This window comes from Heliconius melpomene, chromosome 8 (genome assembly GCF_056956725.1).
Source record: "Heliconius melpomene rosina isolate 202511_hmr_F chromosome 8, ASM5695672v1, whole genome shotgun sequence".
Taxonomy (NCBI): Eukaryota; Metazoa; Arthropoda; class Insecta; order Lepidoptera; family Nymphalidae; genus Heliconius; species Heliconius melpomene.
This window is the reverse complement of record NC_140396.1, coordinates 6,295,118-6,314,264: the sequence shown is the minus strand read 5'-3', so window position 1 is coordinate 6,314,264 and position 19,147 is coordinate 6,295,118. Positions and strand designations below refer to the sequence as shown.

The window sequence follows — 19,147 nt, the reverse complement described above, 5'->3', positions numbered from 1 at the left end:
GTAGATATAATTACCTACATTTAGGTATATATGTGTATCACGCTGTAGCCCGCACGTAAGAGGGTTAGCAAGGTAGGTTAAATTTTGGAGGCATTTCGTGTTGAGTGGAGGAACTCAACGCCGTCATTTGCCTCAACACCACAAGCGAAGAGATGAAAATATTAAATATTTCCTCGAGTGGGAATCGGACTCACAACTTGTCGCGTTTACACGCTTATACCACGCCACGCGCCACGACTGGCTTAAAATATGAATATATAATTATAAATTTGAATATATTATACTAATTAACTAAAATTTATAGAGATTTACTTTTAAAATGGAACCCATTACGGTTTTGTAATTATTTTAAACCAAAGTTAATGTATTTACTTAAAACAACAAATGAGCAAGCTTACCGAATTAACAGCTGTCATCACAACATGGGCGCCGTTGCGCCACTCCGGCTACCAGCTCATTCTGGAAACCAAATAAACACGTTATAACCTTTACATAAGAACTAAACCCACAATGCTTTTAAAATTAGTCGGAAAAGCGGAAAGAGATATCTTAACATTAGGTTCCCTTTAGGTACCCTGCTACATGCGAGATTCCGGATGGAGCTGAGAAAAAAAAGAACTACAATATCTTCTATGTATATAAAAGGACTTGTCCTCACTGACTGAGGTAAGATGCACGCACAACCGTGACTGCTGATGGTAGAAACGTGAAATTTGGACAGATGTTTACTTTCGTAATCTGGACATCCACTATGAAGGGATTTTGAAAAATTTTAACTCTAAAGGGGTGAAAAAGGGGTTGAAAGTTTGTATGGAATTTTTTTCAACCTCTACCGATTTTTATAAAATTTGAAATTCAGACTCCTAAATAGATTTAATTGAACATATGGTATCATGGTTTTCTAGAATTCTCCCCCTAAGGGTGCTAATAAGGGGTTGAAAGTTCGTATAGAATTTTTTTTAAATCGCCACCGATTTTTATAAAATTTGAAATTGCGACTCTTAAAAATATATCATTAAACATGTTTTTCGTGGTTTATTATAATTCGCCCTTAAATAAGCAAGCGAAGCTGCGCGCGTCCGCTAGTATAATATAAGAACGGACAATAAACATCCATTTCAGCGTTCAAAATGTGCTACTAACGCCTATAAAGGGAGATACGACACACTATCATTAGCGTCAATCGTAAATTGAATTAGTTCAGAAGCAATATCGTAAATGCTTCTGAAAGCGGGTCGGCCTTGTTGACATCGGATGTACGCTGACTCACTGCAGTCTCCAATGTCCGCCTCATCCTCACAACATGGAGATTAGCCAGGGTAACCAAATATCACCCGTAACACAATGGTGTAAGACGCAGTGGACTGTCTTCTTTGGATAATAAGATATGAGACAAATAGACTATGGGCGTTCACAGTCAGTAGGGCAAACGTCCAAATCCATTAATAAAATTGAATCAGGAACATTCCGGCACAATGTGCACGTGTGGGAATAAATAGAGAGAGCGGAATGTCGGTATGGCGCTGAGGTGGACGTCATGTCTACGAAACCTCTATGGTAGTTTCAATGAAACTGTAAAGAGAGTTTTGTTGAAGTGCCTAGAGTAAGGTAGGCAGAGAGAACCTAGTGTTAAAAGTTATATTATGTAAGATATAAATATTGTCTTTTTTATAAGCTTTTAACAAGTAAATTTGTTTAAATTTTATGTTCCAAAATCAATATTTGTATGCTTAATAGCAGAATGTACGAGCTCGTTTATAGAATCTAAATATTGACAATTACATATGTAGCATTCTTTGTATTATTCTTTGTCTTGTATTATTCTTTGTATTATTCTTTGCGCAACGACTGGCCTCACTGCACTGGACTGCACTGGTTTAAAACTGTTTCCGTGATTAAGATTCAGATCAGATTTACTTATTTCATATTTAATATGTTTACTACTACTTATTACTTCTACTAATAACGTCCACGTTCCTTCGCGCTGCAACTGTAACGTACAGTCGCCTACATAACACTACACTCGCCGCCATCTGTCAAAATTATTTACGCATTTGTCAGCAGTTATGTTTCATAAATTCAAATATGAATTTTGTAACCGGCATACATGTACTTGGTTGGACATGTAAAAATGAATTGCAAAACGACATGCTCAAATTTCAAAGCTAAGAATATAAATAATTATACGGTATAAATTTCAAATTGTTTATGTTAAATAATGTTAAAATTGTGCATTTTTATTATTGATTATTATTAAACTAGTAAATGGATATAATAATAGAATTTATAATATCTATTTTACAATTTATCACTTAAAAAAAATCAGCTTCACGCTGATACGCTGTATCCCGCACACAGCAGGGTAGGCAGAGGGAACCTAGTGTAAAGACACTCCGTTCCCTACTTTCTGCCGAATTCTGGAGGCATTGCGTGTTGAGGGGCAGAACTCAACGCTGCGCTTTGCCTTGCCATTGCTTGACATTGCCTTGACCAGAGCGAAGAAATGAAAATATAAACACAAATAAATATTTCACTTCCTCAAGTGGGGATCGAACCCAGAACCGGAACGTTACAACCACACCCTTGTGCCGCTGCGCCACGACGGCCTCCAATGTATCATAAAATATTTATTAGACTATATAAAAAAAAACACATTAATAAATAAACAATTAAAGCAACGTGGAAAAATCCATGCAATTACTCAACACATGGTTTAGCCGCGTGGCTGATAATAGAACTTGTTCACTTTTGTTTTTTGTTTTCACTCTGTATCCCGCAAGGTAGACAGGGGGAGCCTAAAGTTAAGTCACTCCGCTCTCCACTATCACGCTTTTGCCTCGACTTTGAAGCGAAAAAAGAAAATATTAAACATTTAATTTCCTCATCAAACCCACCCATTTAACACACGCTTATTCTCCATCGCCAGGAAGTCTTTTTATTTGTTCCCCAAAACAAATTTCTCATAAACGTGGAAAAATTCATACAATTAACCAACGCATAATTTAACCGCGCGTCGCGTATGATATTAAAACTGGTTATTATGAAATGTTTCAAATTACACGGGTCGCAGGCAGAACTATTCAAGCTACGAGTACAGTACAAAGGTAGAATTTACAACTCTCGCTGTAAATTTTCACGTGCACTATTTAATGCAACGTTAACGCGATGTGCCAAATTAAGTGAACATTTCTAATGAAGCGAAAGGAATTATTTAAGACATTTATTTGTTTTTAAATTAAAACTATATAAAGTGGTTTTTTTTTTATTTTTTTTTTATGTTATATAATTATAACAATAACGCTGTCGTGGCGTGGGCATGAGCGTGTGACGATTGTGGGTTCGATTCCCTCTTGGAGGAATTATTTATTATTCATTAATATTTTCATTTTTTCGCTCTGGCAATAAGGTAAATGCTTCGTTTCGTCACTCAACTGGCAATGCTTCGAAAAATTTGGCGGAAAATGGGGGGAAGGGAGTGTCTTAACACTAGGTTCCCTCTGGATAGTACATACGGGGTACAACTGGAAACTGAAAAAAATATAATATTTAAAAGTAAACCAGAAAATTTCAACACTTTTACTGTTATTTAATGTTCAACAGATCTCATGACCCAGATCGAATTTCTATTCTAGGAAATTACAATTCCAACGGGATTAATTAAAAATATCTCTAAATAAGATATAATTTTATATATTTTTTTTCTAAAGACAACCTTTACAATTTAAATAAAGAACGTCCAATGTCATATGAAAAATAAAACAGAATATTACTAAATAAGACAAAGCGAGAGACTTTATGAAGCGCGCCCATCATTTTTATCACTTCGCTGAGAAAAACTTTAATAAAATGGAGACAAGGCCCGGCGCAGGTGAGATATTACGATTTTATGTGCACCATGTTTTAGATATTTTACCTTAACACCGTATATACAAAGCGGTAAGTGGTACGGCGAGACTACGAACGTCGACATCATATTTTTTATTAAGCTTAGAAAATTGAAATTTTAAATATTTAATAAAAAAAGTAATTGCTACCCTGTATACTAATAATAAATCTAGATTCCGGCGGTTCCTCTCTCTGGAGCCCTAGCCACCGATGGCTTGGACCCTTGTCCCGCCCTCGGAAGAGTGGTTTTTTATATTTTTAAATGTATCTTTTTTATAATAATTTATATTTAAAAATGTAAAATTGATTCACTAATTTAATAAAAGTACATTCTGTAATCTAGATCAAATCTTACAATTGAACTAAAATCCAATAACTAAAATGTTCCTTTTCGTTGCGATTGTACGTTTCAAATGACAACAAAATAAACGATAGAAAAAGCTATCGAACAAACCGCTATGAGGCAAATGGCCAAACCATTAATAAAATTGAATTAGTGTCGTATTTGCCAACAATAGCTGACCGGACTTGATAGATCTCGCAGCCTTCAGAAATGGCAGCGGAGTTGAATGCTGTCAGGACAGGCGTCGATATTAAAATTTATGTCTTTGTTTATGCTGTTTGTATATCTTCTATATATATAAAATCGAAAGGTCACTCACTCATCACGAAATCTCAGAAACTACATGTGCTAGGAATATCAAATTTTGCATAGGAGTTACTTATAGGACGTAGGTGCTCGCTAAGACGGGAATTTGCAATATTCGACTCGTAAGGGGTTGTTTTGGGGGTTGAAAGTTTGTATGAAACTTCGTTACTACAAATGCTAGAAATCTCAAATTTTGCATGTACCTCACTTATAGGACGTAGGTACTCATAATAATAATGTAGTTCACGCAGCCGCGCGAAGCCGCGGGCTGGCCGCTAGTCTTCTATATATATAAAAATCGAAAGGTCACTCACTCATCATGAAATCTCGGAAACTACATGTGCTAGGAATCTGAAATTTTGCATAGGAGTTATTTATAGGACGTAGATGCTCGCTAAGACGCATATTAAGGGAATTTGCAATATTCAACTCCTAAGGGGATGAAATAGGGGTTGAAAAATTGTATGGAAAAGTTTTTAAATCTCCACCGATTTTTATAAGATTTGAAATTTAGATTCTTAAAAATATTTCATTAAACACGTGTTTCATGTGTTTCATTTTATTAGGATTCACTCCTAAGGGTGCAAATAAGCGGGCGAAGTGCTACGAAACTGACTGAACGAACTGCTTGTTATCTATATATATAAAAGGACTTGTCCTCACTGACTGAGGTAAGACGCACGCACAGCCGTAACCGCTGATGGTAGAAACGTAAAATTTGGACAGATGTTTACTTTCGTAATCTGGACATCCACTAAGAAGGGATTTTGAAAAATTTTAACCCTAAAGGGGTGAAATAGGGGTTGAAAGTTTGTATAGAAAAATCTTTAAATCGCCACCGATTTTTATAAAATTTGAAATTTACACTTAAAAATATTTCATTGAAAACATGTTTCGTGGTTTATTAAAATTCACCCCTAATTAAGCAAGCGAAGCTGCATGCGTGCGCTAGTATTATATATTCTAGTTTTTAGGGTTGCGTACTTCAGAAGGTACAAACAGTACCCTTAAAAAAAACACTTTGATGTCCATCTGTCCGTCGGTCAAGACCATTTATCTCAAGATAGCCAGGATGTATAAGTTGAAATTATTATCATATATTTAGGTCTATCTATATTTCTTGAAGCACAGAAAAAAAGGGGGTGCTTTCCGTGAACCTACATCTAGGAAATTAGGCGCGAATTGAGAATTTACAATACCAATAAAGAAAAAATTTGAAAAGCGAAAAATGTAGAAAAAAATATTATAAATTTATATTTATAGATCATTTCAAACAAGATGAGTGCATGTACCCGTAAACTTAAATTTCGCAACTTTTATAAGTTGTACTTCCCGCTGACCTAAAATCCATAAATTGGTACGGAAGTTTCGATGGACGAGATCTACTCGCGCTTAACCGGTTTTTTTATATACTTTAAATACAATACTTTTCCTTATATAAATATAAACAATTACGCTTTTCGTCAATATTTTCTCACTTAAATACGCCTTATTAGAGAAAATTCGCGTCAACTAAAGAAAACAAATAATAAAATAGGTTTTTATTAAATAATTCGTATCGAATGCCATTTCTACCGCTTTGGTCTGTAATCAAACTGAATGAAATCAAAAACATGGCCTACACTGGAGTAGAACAAAGGGCAATTTACTAACGAGTCTTTTCACTGGCTTTTGATGCGGAAAGATTTTGGCAACGTTGTGTTCAGTGAATAGTGCTGTCTACATCCGGATATCATTTATTTTAAATGTCTATGTCTTTAAAATAGTATCTTTCTTTGCCGTGGTTATGAGTTTATAATACAGGTTTTAAATATCTTGTCAAGTATAAATAAATATAGAAAAATACTGTAAAACACTGTCTCGTAATATATTTTGTCTGGAGGAACCTTTTATTTGTTTAATCTACAGTCAGGAATGGTAGTACTGGTATAACGATAACAAAATTATTTTTTGTCAGCTTCACGTTCTATTCCTCATATAGCATTGTAGGCAGAGGGAAACTAGTGCTAAACTCTTTATTCCCCACTTTTCGTCGAATTTGCGAGGCATTTCGTATTTAGTGGCGAAACTCAACGCTGCGCTTTTTGCCAATCTGATACCAACATAAGAGTGGATAAAATAATTTATTAAGAAATAATTCATTTCCTTGAATGAGAATCGAGCCCACAACTACCTCAAAAGTAATTTAAACTGAAAAACCTTATTTTTTATCCTCTGCTGCATTTTAGTAGTAAATTATTTTTCTATATAACTTAAAAAGACATAGATAAAATAGAAATAATAGAAACAAGCGAAGCCAACAAAACCTACAGCCAGCTTTAAAATGTAAGCTTACAACCTAGCTTTGTTCGACAGTTGATCCTTTTCAACATAAAAATCCAATTCATATAAACCATTTACGCCTAAATTATTTTCCTTTTAGCGCGTGCAGAGACATAAAAGTTGTCATTACGAAAGGTCGGGCGCCGTCAATGGGAGTCTGTTCGTGCCCTGTTTATTTCACAATAAAACAATGTTTTATTACCGACATCACCGTTCCGTACACGACGACGACGGGTAAACAATTTTTCACTCCTTCCTCAATAAAGATACAAGCGATATTATTGTAATTATCTATTTTATTGTGTATTTACAACAGTTTTACTGTTTTTACAAGTTTTTATTTGATTTGAGTGTGAAATCTTGTGAATTCAATTTAAATCCACTTCCTGATGAAAGAGGAGGCTGTCTGTAACGCGTCGGTTGTGGATTCGATCCCCACTCGAGGAAGTAAAATATTTATTTACGTTGATATTTCCATTTCTTCGCTCTGGTGTCGAGACGCGGCGTTGAGTTCTGCCATTCAACACGCCATGCCTCCAGAATTCGATAGAAAGTGGGGAATGGATTATCTTAATACTAGGTTCCCTCTGGCTACCCTGCTGTGTGCGGGATACAGCGTGAAGCTGAAAAAAAAGGCAAAGCATTCCCTCTAGTGGGAATCGAACCTACAACCGCGTTCAATTTTTCTATAGGCTTGTACTATCTTTGGGAATCTGTGATACACTCTAAGGAAAGCTTCAAAGTTGCCGCATTGTGATACTTGTACTTTTACTTTACTCAATATATTACATTGCGTGTTCAGACAATATAAATATAGGGTTACATTAGGGGAACACGGAGCCGTTCGTGTATTGTATATCGTAGAGGGGAATTACAACGGGATTCTGTACCGTTTGGTAATTAGCGTTTTACAAGCTTTGCTGAAAAAGCTTCTCTGCGGCTTGATGGTATCTATTGTTGTTTTCCATTTCTTCGCTCTGGTACCGAGGAAAAGGCGGTGGTGAATTGCGCCATGCAGTACTTAGAAAAATCAGCGAAAAGTGGGGAACGTATGGGAGTGTGTTAATATTCTGATCACTCTGCTATATGCGAGATATAGAATATATAGAATATATAAATATTATTTTTAACGATTTTTTCCTCTATTTTACCATTTTCCCTTCAATTTTTTGGGACAATGCGTGTTATGTAGAGATACTCAACGACGCAGAAAATTGCTAAAATAGAAGTAAAAATATTTAAACAAACACAACAAAATATATTTTTATTGAGACAAGAACATTTTTTATTTATTATAAATTAATTACTTACCTTACTTTATTTATAATGGCTAAGAAAACAAATCTCAGATTTCTTGCCGGCAGATAATTAACAATGTTGAGAGGCTTCCTAAGCACCCGCCCTGAGCCTCTGGACGTGATTACTGCAGGTGGGGCAGTTTTTGTACGACAATGATTTCTCTAACCTCTTGGTCAGACTTAAAGTATATTAGTTAATATTTTTTTGCTTTCGTGACATACATTTAAGTTGTAATTTTTAATAAAGGTGGAATGTGGAACCGATTCCATCTTCCAATATCAAATATACTAAATATTTGATATTGGAAGATGGAATCGGTTCGATAACACAAAAATATATATATTTACTGTTAGAAATCGGAAGCGGTTAACGTTTTTAAAATAAACACGATAAAAACACATACCGTTTATATATTTTTAACGTAGTATCACTCACTAACAACACTACACACTAGATACCTTCCAATCAGGGCTTCCGCCTACAAGCAACTGTTCCCGTGTTATTCTCATCTTTACCTAAATCTACCCACTTTTACACGAATATGCTATAAACTACAATAAATGATCTTCTTGGTTTTAAGACAATGTTTGTCTATAACAATTGTATAGATAATTATTTTGGCGACGTCACAGAGACGACGTATTCTGAATTCCTCACAAAGCTTACTTAGCAACGTGTTTCTTTCTATCTATTTAAAAATCGGCTTATTTTTACGTCGCTTCGTCACGAACGAAAAAAATGTTTCTAATGTGCGCACATTTGAGTTAGTATTTTCTATGTCTTCCGTTTTCACGACGTTTTTTTTTCATAAATTTAACAAATAAAAAAACTGTAGATGTTGTATAAAATGTTATTTATTTAGCTTCATCCTCATAGTTATATCCTGCACATAATAGGATAGGGATAGAGAATTTGAGAACCTAGCGGTAAGACATTCCGTTCTCATTAAGACAGTTCCGTTCCATTAACAATTCTATAAAATTTTATAAAAAAAAATATATTTATATATGTTATTATTCTATAGGCATAAAACAAATATATGTATATATTTATTATTACATACAATATTTCATTTAAATAAAATATATTGTTTACTGAACTAGTAAATCTTATTACGTATACAAGCAGATTTAGACTTCATCTAATATACAATTTCACGCTCTTAACATTGAATATTGCCGAAAATGGAGAACGAAGTGACATATTATTATATTTGTATCGTAACTAACTTCAGATTTTTTATATTAAGACGACGAGAGGGTGGTATGTAGGACTAGAAAATAACATTTAATATATAACAATATACATTTAGTTGAAATATAAAATTTTGGAGTATTTAAAAAGAAACATATTTCCCTTTCACTTAACTTTTTTTTTCCTTTTTTTCTTATTAGAAAAGCGCGTAAACTTATTAGTTTACGTTGTATTCAGCACTTTAGGTAGGCAGAGGCAACATTAAAACCTAGTGTTAATACACTCCGTTCAGATTATATTTTTTAGATATTAGTTAGCAAAGCGAGGAAAATTAAAGTGTTAAAATTCCATTTCCTCGAGTAAGGGTGTCAACCAAAACCTCGCATTTCCAGTCAAGTTCCCACGCTTATGTCCCTGCACCACGACTCCCACCACCACCTAAATTTTTATCACCAACCTTGCCCTATTTCAAATAATTGTAATTTTTTGTATACCAAACGTAGGTAAAACAAATAATATAATGAGTTAGAAGATTTTGGCATTCGTCTACGTACTCGTATTCGTTATGTCGCGTTGTTTTTGTGCGGTGATGTCGGGGCGAGCCAAGAATGTAATCCGTTTAATGTGTACGTAAGCGATGTATCACCGTGTGTTACGTGTAAAAGTTATTTTAGATGCGTTTTTTTCTTTTACTTTACGTTTTGAGGTTTTCCGTATAGAGTATTGTTGGGTGGGGGAGGGAGGTTTGTTTCTTTTTAAAGTCTTGAATAAATATTATATAATGTTTATTTTGTATGGTACGTTGAAGAAAGTGGTGTAGGGGTACAAGCGTGTACTGTGTACTGGTACTCTGGTAACGAGGAGAAGCGCGGCGTTGAGCCCTGTCAATCAACATGCAATGTTTCCAGAATGGGCGGAAAGTAGAGAACGGAAATTTTCATGGGGACGGAATGTATTAACGCTAGGTTCGCTCTGCCTACCCTGCTTTACTACAGAGTTCATGTTTTTTTTATAATATCATCATATTAGTTTGTTAAGTAAGTGTCTGTCTTGCTACAAGCGTGATAATGCGTGAAGCCGAAAATCTTATCTTATGAATTTATTTTTTTATACGTTTATTTCATTACTCACCAAGAAAATATGAAACCGAATGCCCCAAATCAACTTGGCCCCCAACATATTTAATGTTGAAATAATCTAAATTAACCTGTTTGTAAAATAGAATTTTCGTAACAATACAAACCGTTGAGTGCCGCTAATGGGGAAATATTAAATTCGACGACTTAATTATCCGTTGAAGCGATATAATTGGCTATCGACCATAAAATTAACTACCTCTTAATTTTTATTCGAGTGTTTACTGAATACTGTAACTGGTTCGTAAGTTTTATAATTAAATAAAATGAGACGAAGGAAAATTCCTGTGAAACGGATTTTGTGATAATTATAGAATGTTATTCGGGGATTTTATATATTTAAATTTGTTGTTTTGTTGTGTCTGTATTTAAAATTTCAGTTTAGATAATTTTATAATAATTATTAAATGAAAAATCTGATGAAATATCCACTAATAAGCCTTATTTAACTTTTTAGGAAACATAAAAATTTGAACGTAGGTTAGAGTTTGTTGTGTAATGTTTATAAATTTTTATGTTTTCTAAAAAATATTTTTCTATTCTAAGTGTGAGATAACACTCTAAAATTGTAGAAAACCTTATTTTAGTAATTAAAGACTACCTACCTTACTTTTCTTCTTTAAGAGACAAAAAAACGTTAATAGATTGTTTTATTATTATAATTTATTACGATATACAAATACAAGCAAACACATTGAGATAATTATAATGCATTTTATATAATAAACATTATGTCATAAGTATTTGGACGGGACGCGTGCCAGGAAATCAGTAATTGCATTCACAAAGTAAACATCGACATCGTACACTCCTTTGTGAAGCTATTGCGGTTATATCAATAATTATAATGAAATCAAACTCTTTTTTCCTTTCAAAAGAGGGGAATCTCTCTTTTTTTCTTATCAGGCTTATCGTGTGGGTTAGTATAATTTTCCACTTTTTTTGTAGCTTCATTATATGACTTGCTTGTTATAAACTAGGAAGGAAGAATGTACTGCCAAGATACTCCGTTCTCTTCTTACCGACGATTTGAGACATTGCGTACCAGAATGGCGGAACTAAACGCTGCACTTATTGTGCAATAGCGGAAAACTAAAAAATATTTATTAACCAATTGTTATAAATAAATTATAATAATTGTTTAATACAACCTAACGTGAAGCTCCGTTCCCCATTTTCTGCCGAATTCTGGAGGCATTGCGTGTTGAGTGGCAGAACCCAACGCCGCGCTTTGCCTCAACACCAGAGCGAAGAAATAGAAATATAAACGTAAATAAATATGTCACTTCCTCGAGTGGGCATTGAACCCACCAAAAAAAAAACAAACTACCTAAAGCACAGTTTATAAACAAAAACAAATACACATAAAAAAACTGTATTCATACAAAAGTGAGAACGAGATTTCTGCGACAACGTTTAATTGAATAAGAAAGAACATTTTATTCGTACTAAAGTTTTGTATGAGAACGCGAAGTGAAGCATTTTCTTTCCAACAGCTATTCATTGTCTCAGTGCGAGATATAAAGTTTCAAAAGCCGTCTAAGAGCGTGAATGTCTCTCTGTTGATAAGAGAACGTCTCAGAGATAAGCTCTCTTTTCTCCTTTTAACTCTTATTACGTACAGGTAGACTTAGATATTCATCTAAAGTCGTATGTATTTATGTAAAAGGATATTATAATGTGAATATGTTTTACGTTTTATTTGCAAAATAAATTTTAGCTTTTAAGTTAATTAATGACTTCTTTTTCCGAGGGGGTGCTGAAACAGTCCAGTTCCAACTTTTCACCGAATTCCGAAGGCATTGCGTGTTGAGTGGCGGAATTCCACTATTTCGAGGGAAAATTTTACCTCGACACCAGAGCTATGAAATGAAAATGTTAAATATTTCATTTCGAGTGGGCGAGAGGGATTGAACCAACAATCTGTTGAGGTTATAGTAACACGCCTGTGGTCCTGCGCCACGGAGGGCTTCAAATTGGATTTATAAAATATATTTTTTAATCTACGAGTATAACTATATTAGCTTTATCTATATATATAAAATCGAAAGGTCACTCACTCATCACGAAATCTCAGAAACTACATGTGCTAGGAATCTCAAATTTTGCATAGGAGTTACTTATAGGACGTAGGTGCTCGCTAAGACGGGAATTTGCAATATTCGACTTCTAAGGGGTTGTTTTTGGGGTTGATAGTTTGTATGAAACTTCGTTACTACAAATGCTAGGAGTCTCTAATTTTGCCTTGACGTCACTTATAGGACGTAGGTACTCCTGGCGACAGTAATTAATATAATAATAAAGTAGTTCACGCAGGCGAAGCCGCGGGCGCGCCGCTAGTTATGGATATTTGCGAAAACATTTCTCATCTATTTTATTTATTTATGTAACATTTTTTAGAAACAATTTACAAAAATAAATATATTAGCAAAAGATTATTAAAATAATACTATATTTCAACTGTCATTCTCAAATAATAAACGTAACTTTAACATGTAATTACTGACCTAAATAACGTTTTCACATTTTCAAAGTTTTCTTTAATATTCTTATTACAATAACAAATGTTTTTACGGAAAGGCCTCAAAAGCAATTACGTGGCTCCAACAAAAGTTCCAAATGAAACGTACTATTTGGGCACATGCTGTATAAAACACGGGCGCCCGGGGCCCGCCCGGGGCCCGTCCTGGTAGGCTTTCGGGATTGTTTGTGGTTAACAACTACAGAAAATGGGGTATCTCTACTGAATAATCATTTGTAATGCCAACTCGCGCACATTTAACCCGTAGTGTGCGTTGGAAAATTAATGTCGATTAGTTTGTCTACCTTTCATCATTTCATTCGTAATTGGAATGGAGTGTTTTAGCGTGTTTGACGTGATACCCAACGTCCTGATTTTAGCTTCACGCTTTATCCCGCATGTAGCAAGGGGTGCATAGTGTTAAAACACTTCCCGCTCCCCGTTTGCCGTCGAATTATGGAGACATTGTGTGTTGAGTGGCGTAATTCAACTTCACTCTTTGAATCTATAATAGAACGAAGAAACAAAAATATTAAACACTTAATTTTCTCGAGTGAGAATCGAACCACAACCTGTCGCATTTATAGTATAGTTACACTAGTGTGCCCCACGACTGGCCTCGATTTGATGATCGTACATAAAAAAGGAAATTTAGCTTAAGAAAAAAGAAGATTTAGTTATTGTTAATATTAATCTGAGCATTTTTTTCTATGAATTTAAAACAACTGATATACATAAAGGAATTGAACAAAAATTTATACTTAACTCGCTTACATATATTAAATCTTATTATTTTCTAGTAAAGACACAAATGCCAGGAACCTGAGTCAGGTGGATTTAAACAACGAGATGGCTACTGTTAGTTTCAGTACTAAAAACTAGAAAGACTTAATAGAGGTTACATAATTATAATTTTAAACGAGAAACGTCATGTCATAGAGTTTTACACATAATTAAAATTAAAACTGAAATTATTTTTTTCATAGATAATATCAACACTGGTAGTAATATATTAGGAAAGTAAAATATTTAAATTATAAGTAAGAAACTCCTGCCTGGTAAAAGACTGACTTTCGATAAGTCTCTATAAGTTCTAAGGCCCGAGCTGGCTGTGGTCTTTGATGCCTTAGAGGATGCATTAAGTGCTTAAGACGTTTATGGGCTTTACATATATAGGCACTATTACATCTTTAAGAGCACTAAAGTTGTAAGTACCTTCAAAGTAAGCCTTATGCCTTTTTTAATTTAAAAAAAATGTATGAATTTGTATTGGCGATGACATATCCCCTTAATTTTTTTTCGCCCTTGTGCCCCCGGCCACGACGGGCTCATAAAATCTTATTTCTTTACCTCTAATGCTTTAATCAATAACAGATATTCTAAACTTTATCGAGCCAAACGGTTTCCCATAATTAAATTTTATTTTAACGTTCTCCAATGACGGTAATCAACCAACCTTAAGGACCTAAGAAAAAATAACATATATGTACTATACTACTATATATATATATTTCACAGCTACTAAAATAATTAAGTTTAAATGGACGTTTATGTACTTCCTTCGAAAGACATGAATATGGAATGTAAACGAATTCCAGTCATAGAAAATTTAAGAAGAATTAACTAAAACCTACTACTACTACTTTGTGTTACTATGAGTTAAGTAGTAAATCATATAAAATTTTCTGATGGAGAACACTCTGGCAATCATAAACATACATAGTAACGTAAGGCTTCCGAAGTTCGAATCCACTATAAGATCTTAGTTAGCTTTTACCTTAGTACAGGTAAAGGATTATTATACACACGTTAGCTTTCTTGTGATTAAAGTTTACAGCGTATATTAAATATGGCGATTAATTCGCTTTTTAGTCTACTTAAGTGTATTTAACAAGATATTTTTTGTAATGTTCTTTGTAAAAATTGAAATATTATGTCAAGATTTGAAGGAGATAATTAGAAACTTGTTTTGAAGTATTTTCATTGTTTCCTACTAGAACTAGACATTTCTAAAAAAAATTCGTTTATGGTTATCTACGTTACATATTTCTAATATTCTATTTCTAATAAAAATAACAACTAAAAATCATTATTTTTAGTTGTTATTTTTATTAAGTTTTTCCTAATTTCACACTGAATCTCGTATGTAGCAGAGAAAACCAAGTTAGCTTAGTGTTAAGGCACTCCGCTTCTCACTTTAATTTAATATTATGCAAATGATACCACAATGTTACCTATATAATCTAATTTGACGTCGGTTCCTCTATTAGAGTTTTTACTACAAATTTTAGGGAATCGTAATGAAAGGAAAACTTTCCAATGGATGAGTTAGTGGATGTTTGGGTTCAGTTGATCCCGGTCAGTTAGGGAGTTCGCAACCAACTTTTCATAATGAACATGGCTTTTCGTAAAACTACTTTCAATGTATCCTAATTATTTGTTTGTTTTTATAGAATACTATTATTTTTTTTATTATTTTCACGCTTTATTGGGATACATATAGCAGGATAGGCAGAAGAAACCTGGGAACCTAGTATTAAAACACTCCGTTCCTATTAAGATACTTCCGTTGCAAATTTTCCGTTGAATTCTGGAGGCAATGCGTGTTAAGTGGCGGAACTTAACTCCACGTTTTGCCTCATTACCAAAGCGAGAAAATGAAAATATTAAATATTTAATCACACCCTGCTATGTGCGGGATAAAGCGTGCACTAAAAAATAATGTATGGGGCACAAATATTTAAATAGCGCACTCAAATAGCACAAGAAACGACAAACCATTCCATTTCATTATTATTTGCATTACGTTTTAATAACAAACAAATAAAATCTGTATAATTATACTGATTTTATTTGTTGGAAAATCATTCATATTAAAACTATTGTTTTGTCAAACATTTAATTAAACCCCTGGTCCATATATTAAACCAAAATTAATTATTCTATATAATTAATTAGATGAACTACGATTGGTTTTCGATAATAACAAAGGCAATAAAATACTATAGAGTTTTCATATTTAACTTAACGCTATTACGATTTGATCGGTCGCATCGTTGATATGTGTGGATCCAAATCCCATTGTGAGAAATTGTTGTTTTTATTATATTCTTTTAGATTATTTTTAAATTAACTAGCGAATTGAAGCCACTCGTGGCGCAGGGATACAAAGGGACGACTGTAAACGCAACAGTCGCGAGTTCAATTCCCATTCGAGGGAATGCAATATTTAACATTTTCCTTTCTTTGCACTGGTGTCGAGACAAAATGCGGTGTTGAGTCCCGCCACTCAACAGGCAAAGCCGCGAAAATTCAGCCAAAAATGTGAAACGCAGAGGAACGGAGAGTTTTAACACTAGTTTCCTAGCTTCCCTCTGCATACCCTACTATGAGTGTACAAAATACACATTTATAAAACGTTCGACAAAACAATAAACATTTTTTCAAAGTTTAAAATGTATCTAACAGATTGAAGTGACATTTGAACTTTTAAAAATAAAATATTATGAACAAACTTCTTATTTTGTTCCTTCCGACAAATACTGGGATCTTCGCCAAGGCGTGTACATTAAAAAAATGTTTCATAGAGAAGTGTTCTCGTGTTTTAAGAGCTTTTAGATGAAAATAATAGTGAAAAGTGAATAAGAACTTTGTTGATATTATATGATTTTTAAAAGCTTCCTATGATATATTACGATAGAATACACCTGGTCTCGTTATAACTTTTATTTTATGATCCTTATGGCATGTGTGGACAGCATTTTTTTTTTATTATTCTAAAATATATTTCGTCGGCAAATGGTTAACGGAGTGTTTTAACACTATGTTTTCTCCACTTAACCTGCTGGGTGCGTGGAAGCCTGAAGCCGATTCTAAAATATGTTATTAGTATAGAATAAACTTTTTAGTATAGAAAAAAAGATAGATTATTATTCCTATTACTGTTGTCCATAGTTTATCTGCGTTTATGTTTATCTACGTTACATAATAATAAGATTTATTCGAGTCAAAAATCTATATCGAATTATATACTAAATTAATATTGTTTTAAACTATTTATATAGTAATAGAAATGTATAATTTTTAAGCATCTAATTCCTCGCTACTGGGAGCAAACTCGTAATATTTTTGAAAACAAACAGAAGCATGTCAGGGGGTAGAAAGTTAATACCTCTTGGGAGACGTGAGGGATGAAATAATTCAAAACAACATTGCAAAATTATTTCCAGGCTATATATAGTTTCATTTAAAATTACAAGTCTCGACTCAGGGGTTCAACTAGCGTGCGACTGTGGACGCAACGATTGTGAGTTTGATTCCCACTAGGGGGAAAGAAATTAATGGAATATCTTAAGGTTCCTATAATTCCTCTGCCTATGTTATAGGCGTGATACAGTGTAGAGCTAAAAAATATAGGTACAAAAATAGTTATTAAATTACCTAAAAAATATTATAATCATCAAGTACTTACTGCAATAATAAATTAAAAAATATAAACAATTAGAATAAATTAAAACAATACAATTACGTCAAAGTTTTAACGTATTAAACAAAAAAAACTAAATGTGCTCCAATTCAAACTCATTTGTATCGCGATAGCTATCTGGAATGTACATCTGTCGCACGATAACTCATGTACCATACACGTTAAATGACAAAATGTTCTAGTAGTATAAAAATATTTTAAAGCAATTGACCATCGAGAGAGAGAGAGAGAAAGTGGACTCTCTCTCTCTCGTGGCGCATCGGCACACAGGTGTAACTGTAATACGACGGTTGTGGGTTCGATCCCCACTCGAGGAAGTGAAATATTTATTTACGTTCATATTTCCATTTCTTCGCTCTGGTGTTCAGGCAAAGCGCGGTGTTGAATTCTGCCACTCAACACGCAATGCCTCCAGATTTCGGCAGAAAATGGGGAACGGATTGTCTTAAGATTTAGTTCACTCTGTCTATCCTGCTGTGTGCGGGATACAGCGTGAAGCTGATTTGATTTGAATTGACCATCTCTTTTATATATATTTTATTGTTAGCGGCATAGAAGGAGGCCGTAGTGACTCAGTGGAACGGTGTTTGACTGTAATCGCGAAGGTTGTGTGTTGAATCTCTAATCGGAAGACTAATTATATAAAGTTATTTTTATTTCCCTTCTCTAGGCGAAAAACATGGCGTTGTATAACTGCATAGTTATTAATTTAGTAACTTATAGATAGTAGTTAGTTAGTTATTAATTTAATAATTTATGTAGATCATTGATGGTGTATTTAAATGAAGAGTCAGTTGATTAAAAAAGTACGATTTCTTGATATTAAATCGAGTAAACAAAAAAGTATTTTCATTAAAATTTAATTTTCAAATATAATATTATAAGTATTTTGTAGCAAAATGGTATATTACATTTTTTTTTTGTTAAAAACAATATTGGTTCAGGCGATATTTTCTTGGAAAGAGCTTTACGACTTATTTACTCAATAAACGTATTTTGTAAACAAATTTATTTTACATAATAACATTATTTTTCTATCTCACATAATCAAAATATTTTTTTGCTTCACATTTTTAAAGTATCTCGGCCACAAATGACGACAACTTGCATCTTATACATAGTATTACTACTATTGAATTAAGTATTTATTTTTTTAAGTATATTTATTAAGAATAGCAAATCTAATTTTACTTGGGAATATAATTTTATAAGAACATTTACATAGATAGAATACGAATTAACATTATTCGAATTAATTATTCTTTCTCAATATTCTTATTTCTTCGCTCTGGCACCAAGGCAAAAGCACGGATTGAGTTCCGCCACTCAACACGCATTGCCTTGCAAAATTCGCCGGAAAGTGGGGAGTGGAGTACTTTAACACTAGGTTCCCTCTGCCTACCCTGCTGTTTTTTTATTTATTACTAGCGGCCCGCTCGCGTTTTCACCCGCGTGAACTATGTTATTATTCATTTCTGTCTCCATAGCTACGTCCTAGTGACGTCTATGCAAAATTTGAGACTCCTAGCATTTGTAGTAACGAAGTTTCATACAAACTTTCGACCCCAAAAACAACCCCTTAGAAGTCGAATATTGAAAATTCGTCCTATAAATAACTCCTATGCAAAATTTGAGATTCCTAGCACATGTAGTTT

At 33.6% G+C, this 19,147-nt stretch overlaps 1 protein-coding gene across 2 annotated transcripts in view; it reads right to left on the bottom strand.

Annotated features, from left to right (window-relative positions):
• Positions 1–19,147, bottom strand: part of LOC146536916 (uncharacterized) — a 232,088-nt gene that overhangs the window by 177,917 nt on the left and 35,024 nt on the right. For both annotated transcript variants that reach the window (XM_085189516.1, XM_085189517.1), the window contains exon 2: positions 399–459. In XM_085189516.1, the coding sequence (XP_085045642.1) occupies positions 399–416 (18 nt within the window). In that variant the 5' untranslated portion in view covers positions 417–459. The remainder of the gene's footprint in view (positions 1–398; positions 460–19,147) is intronic.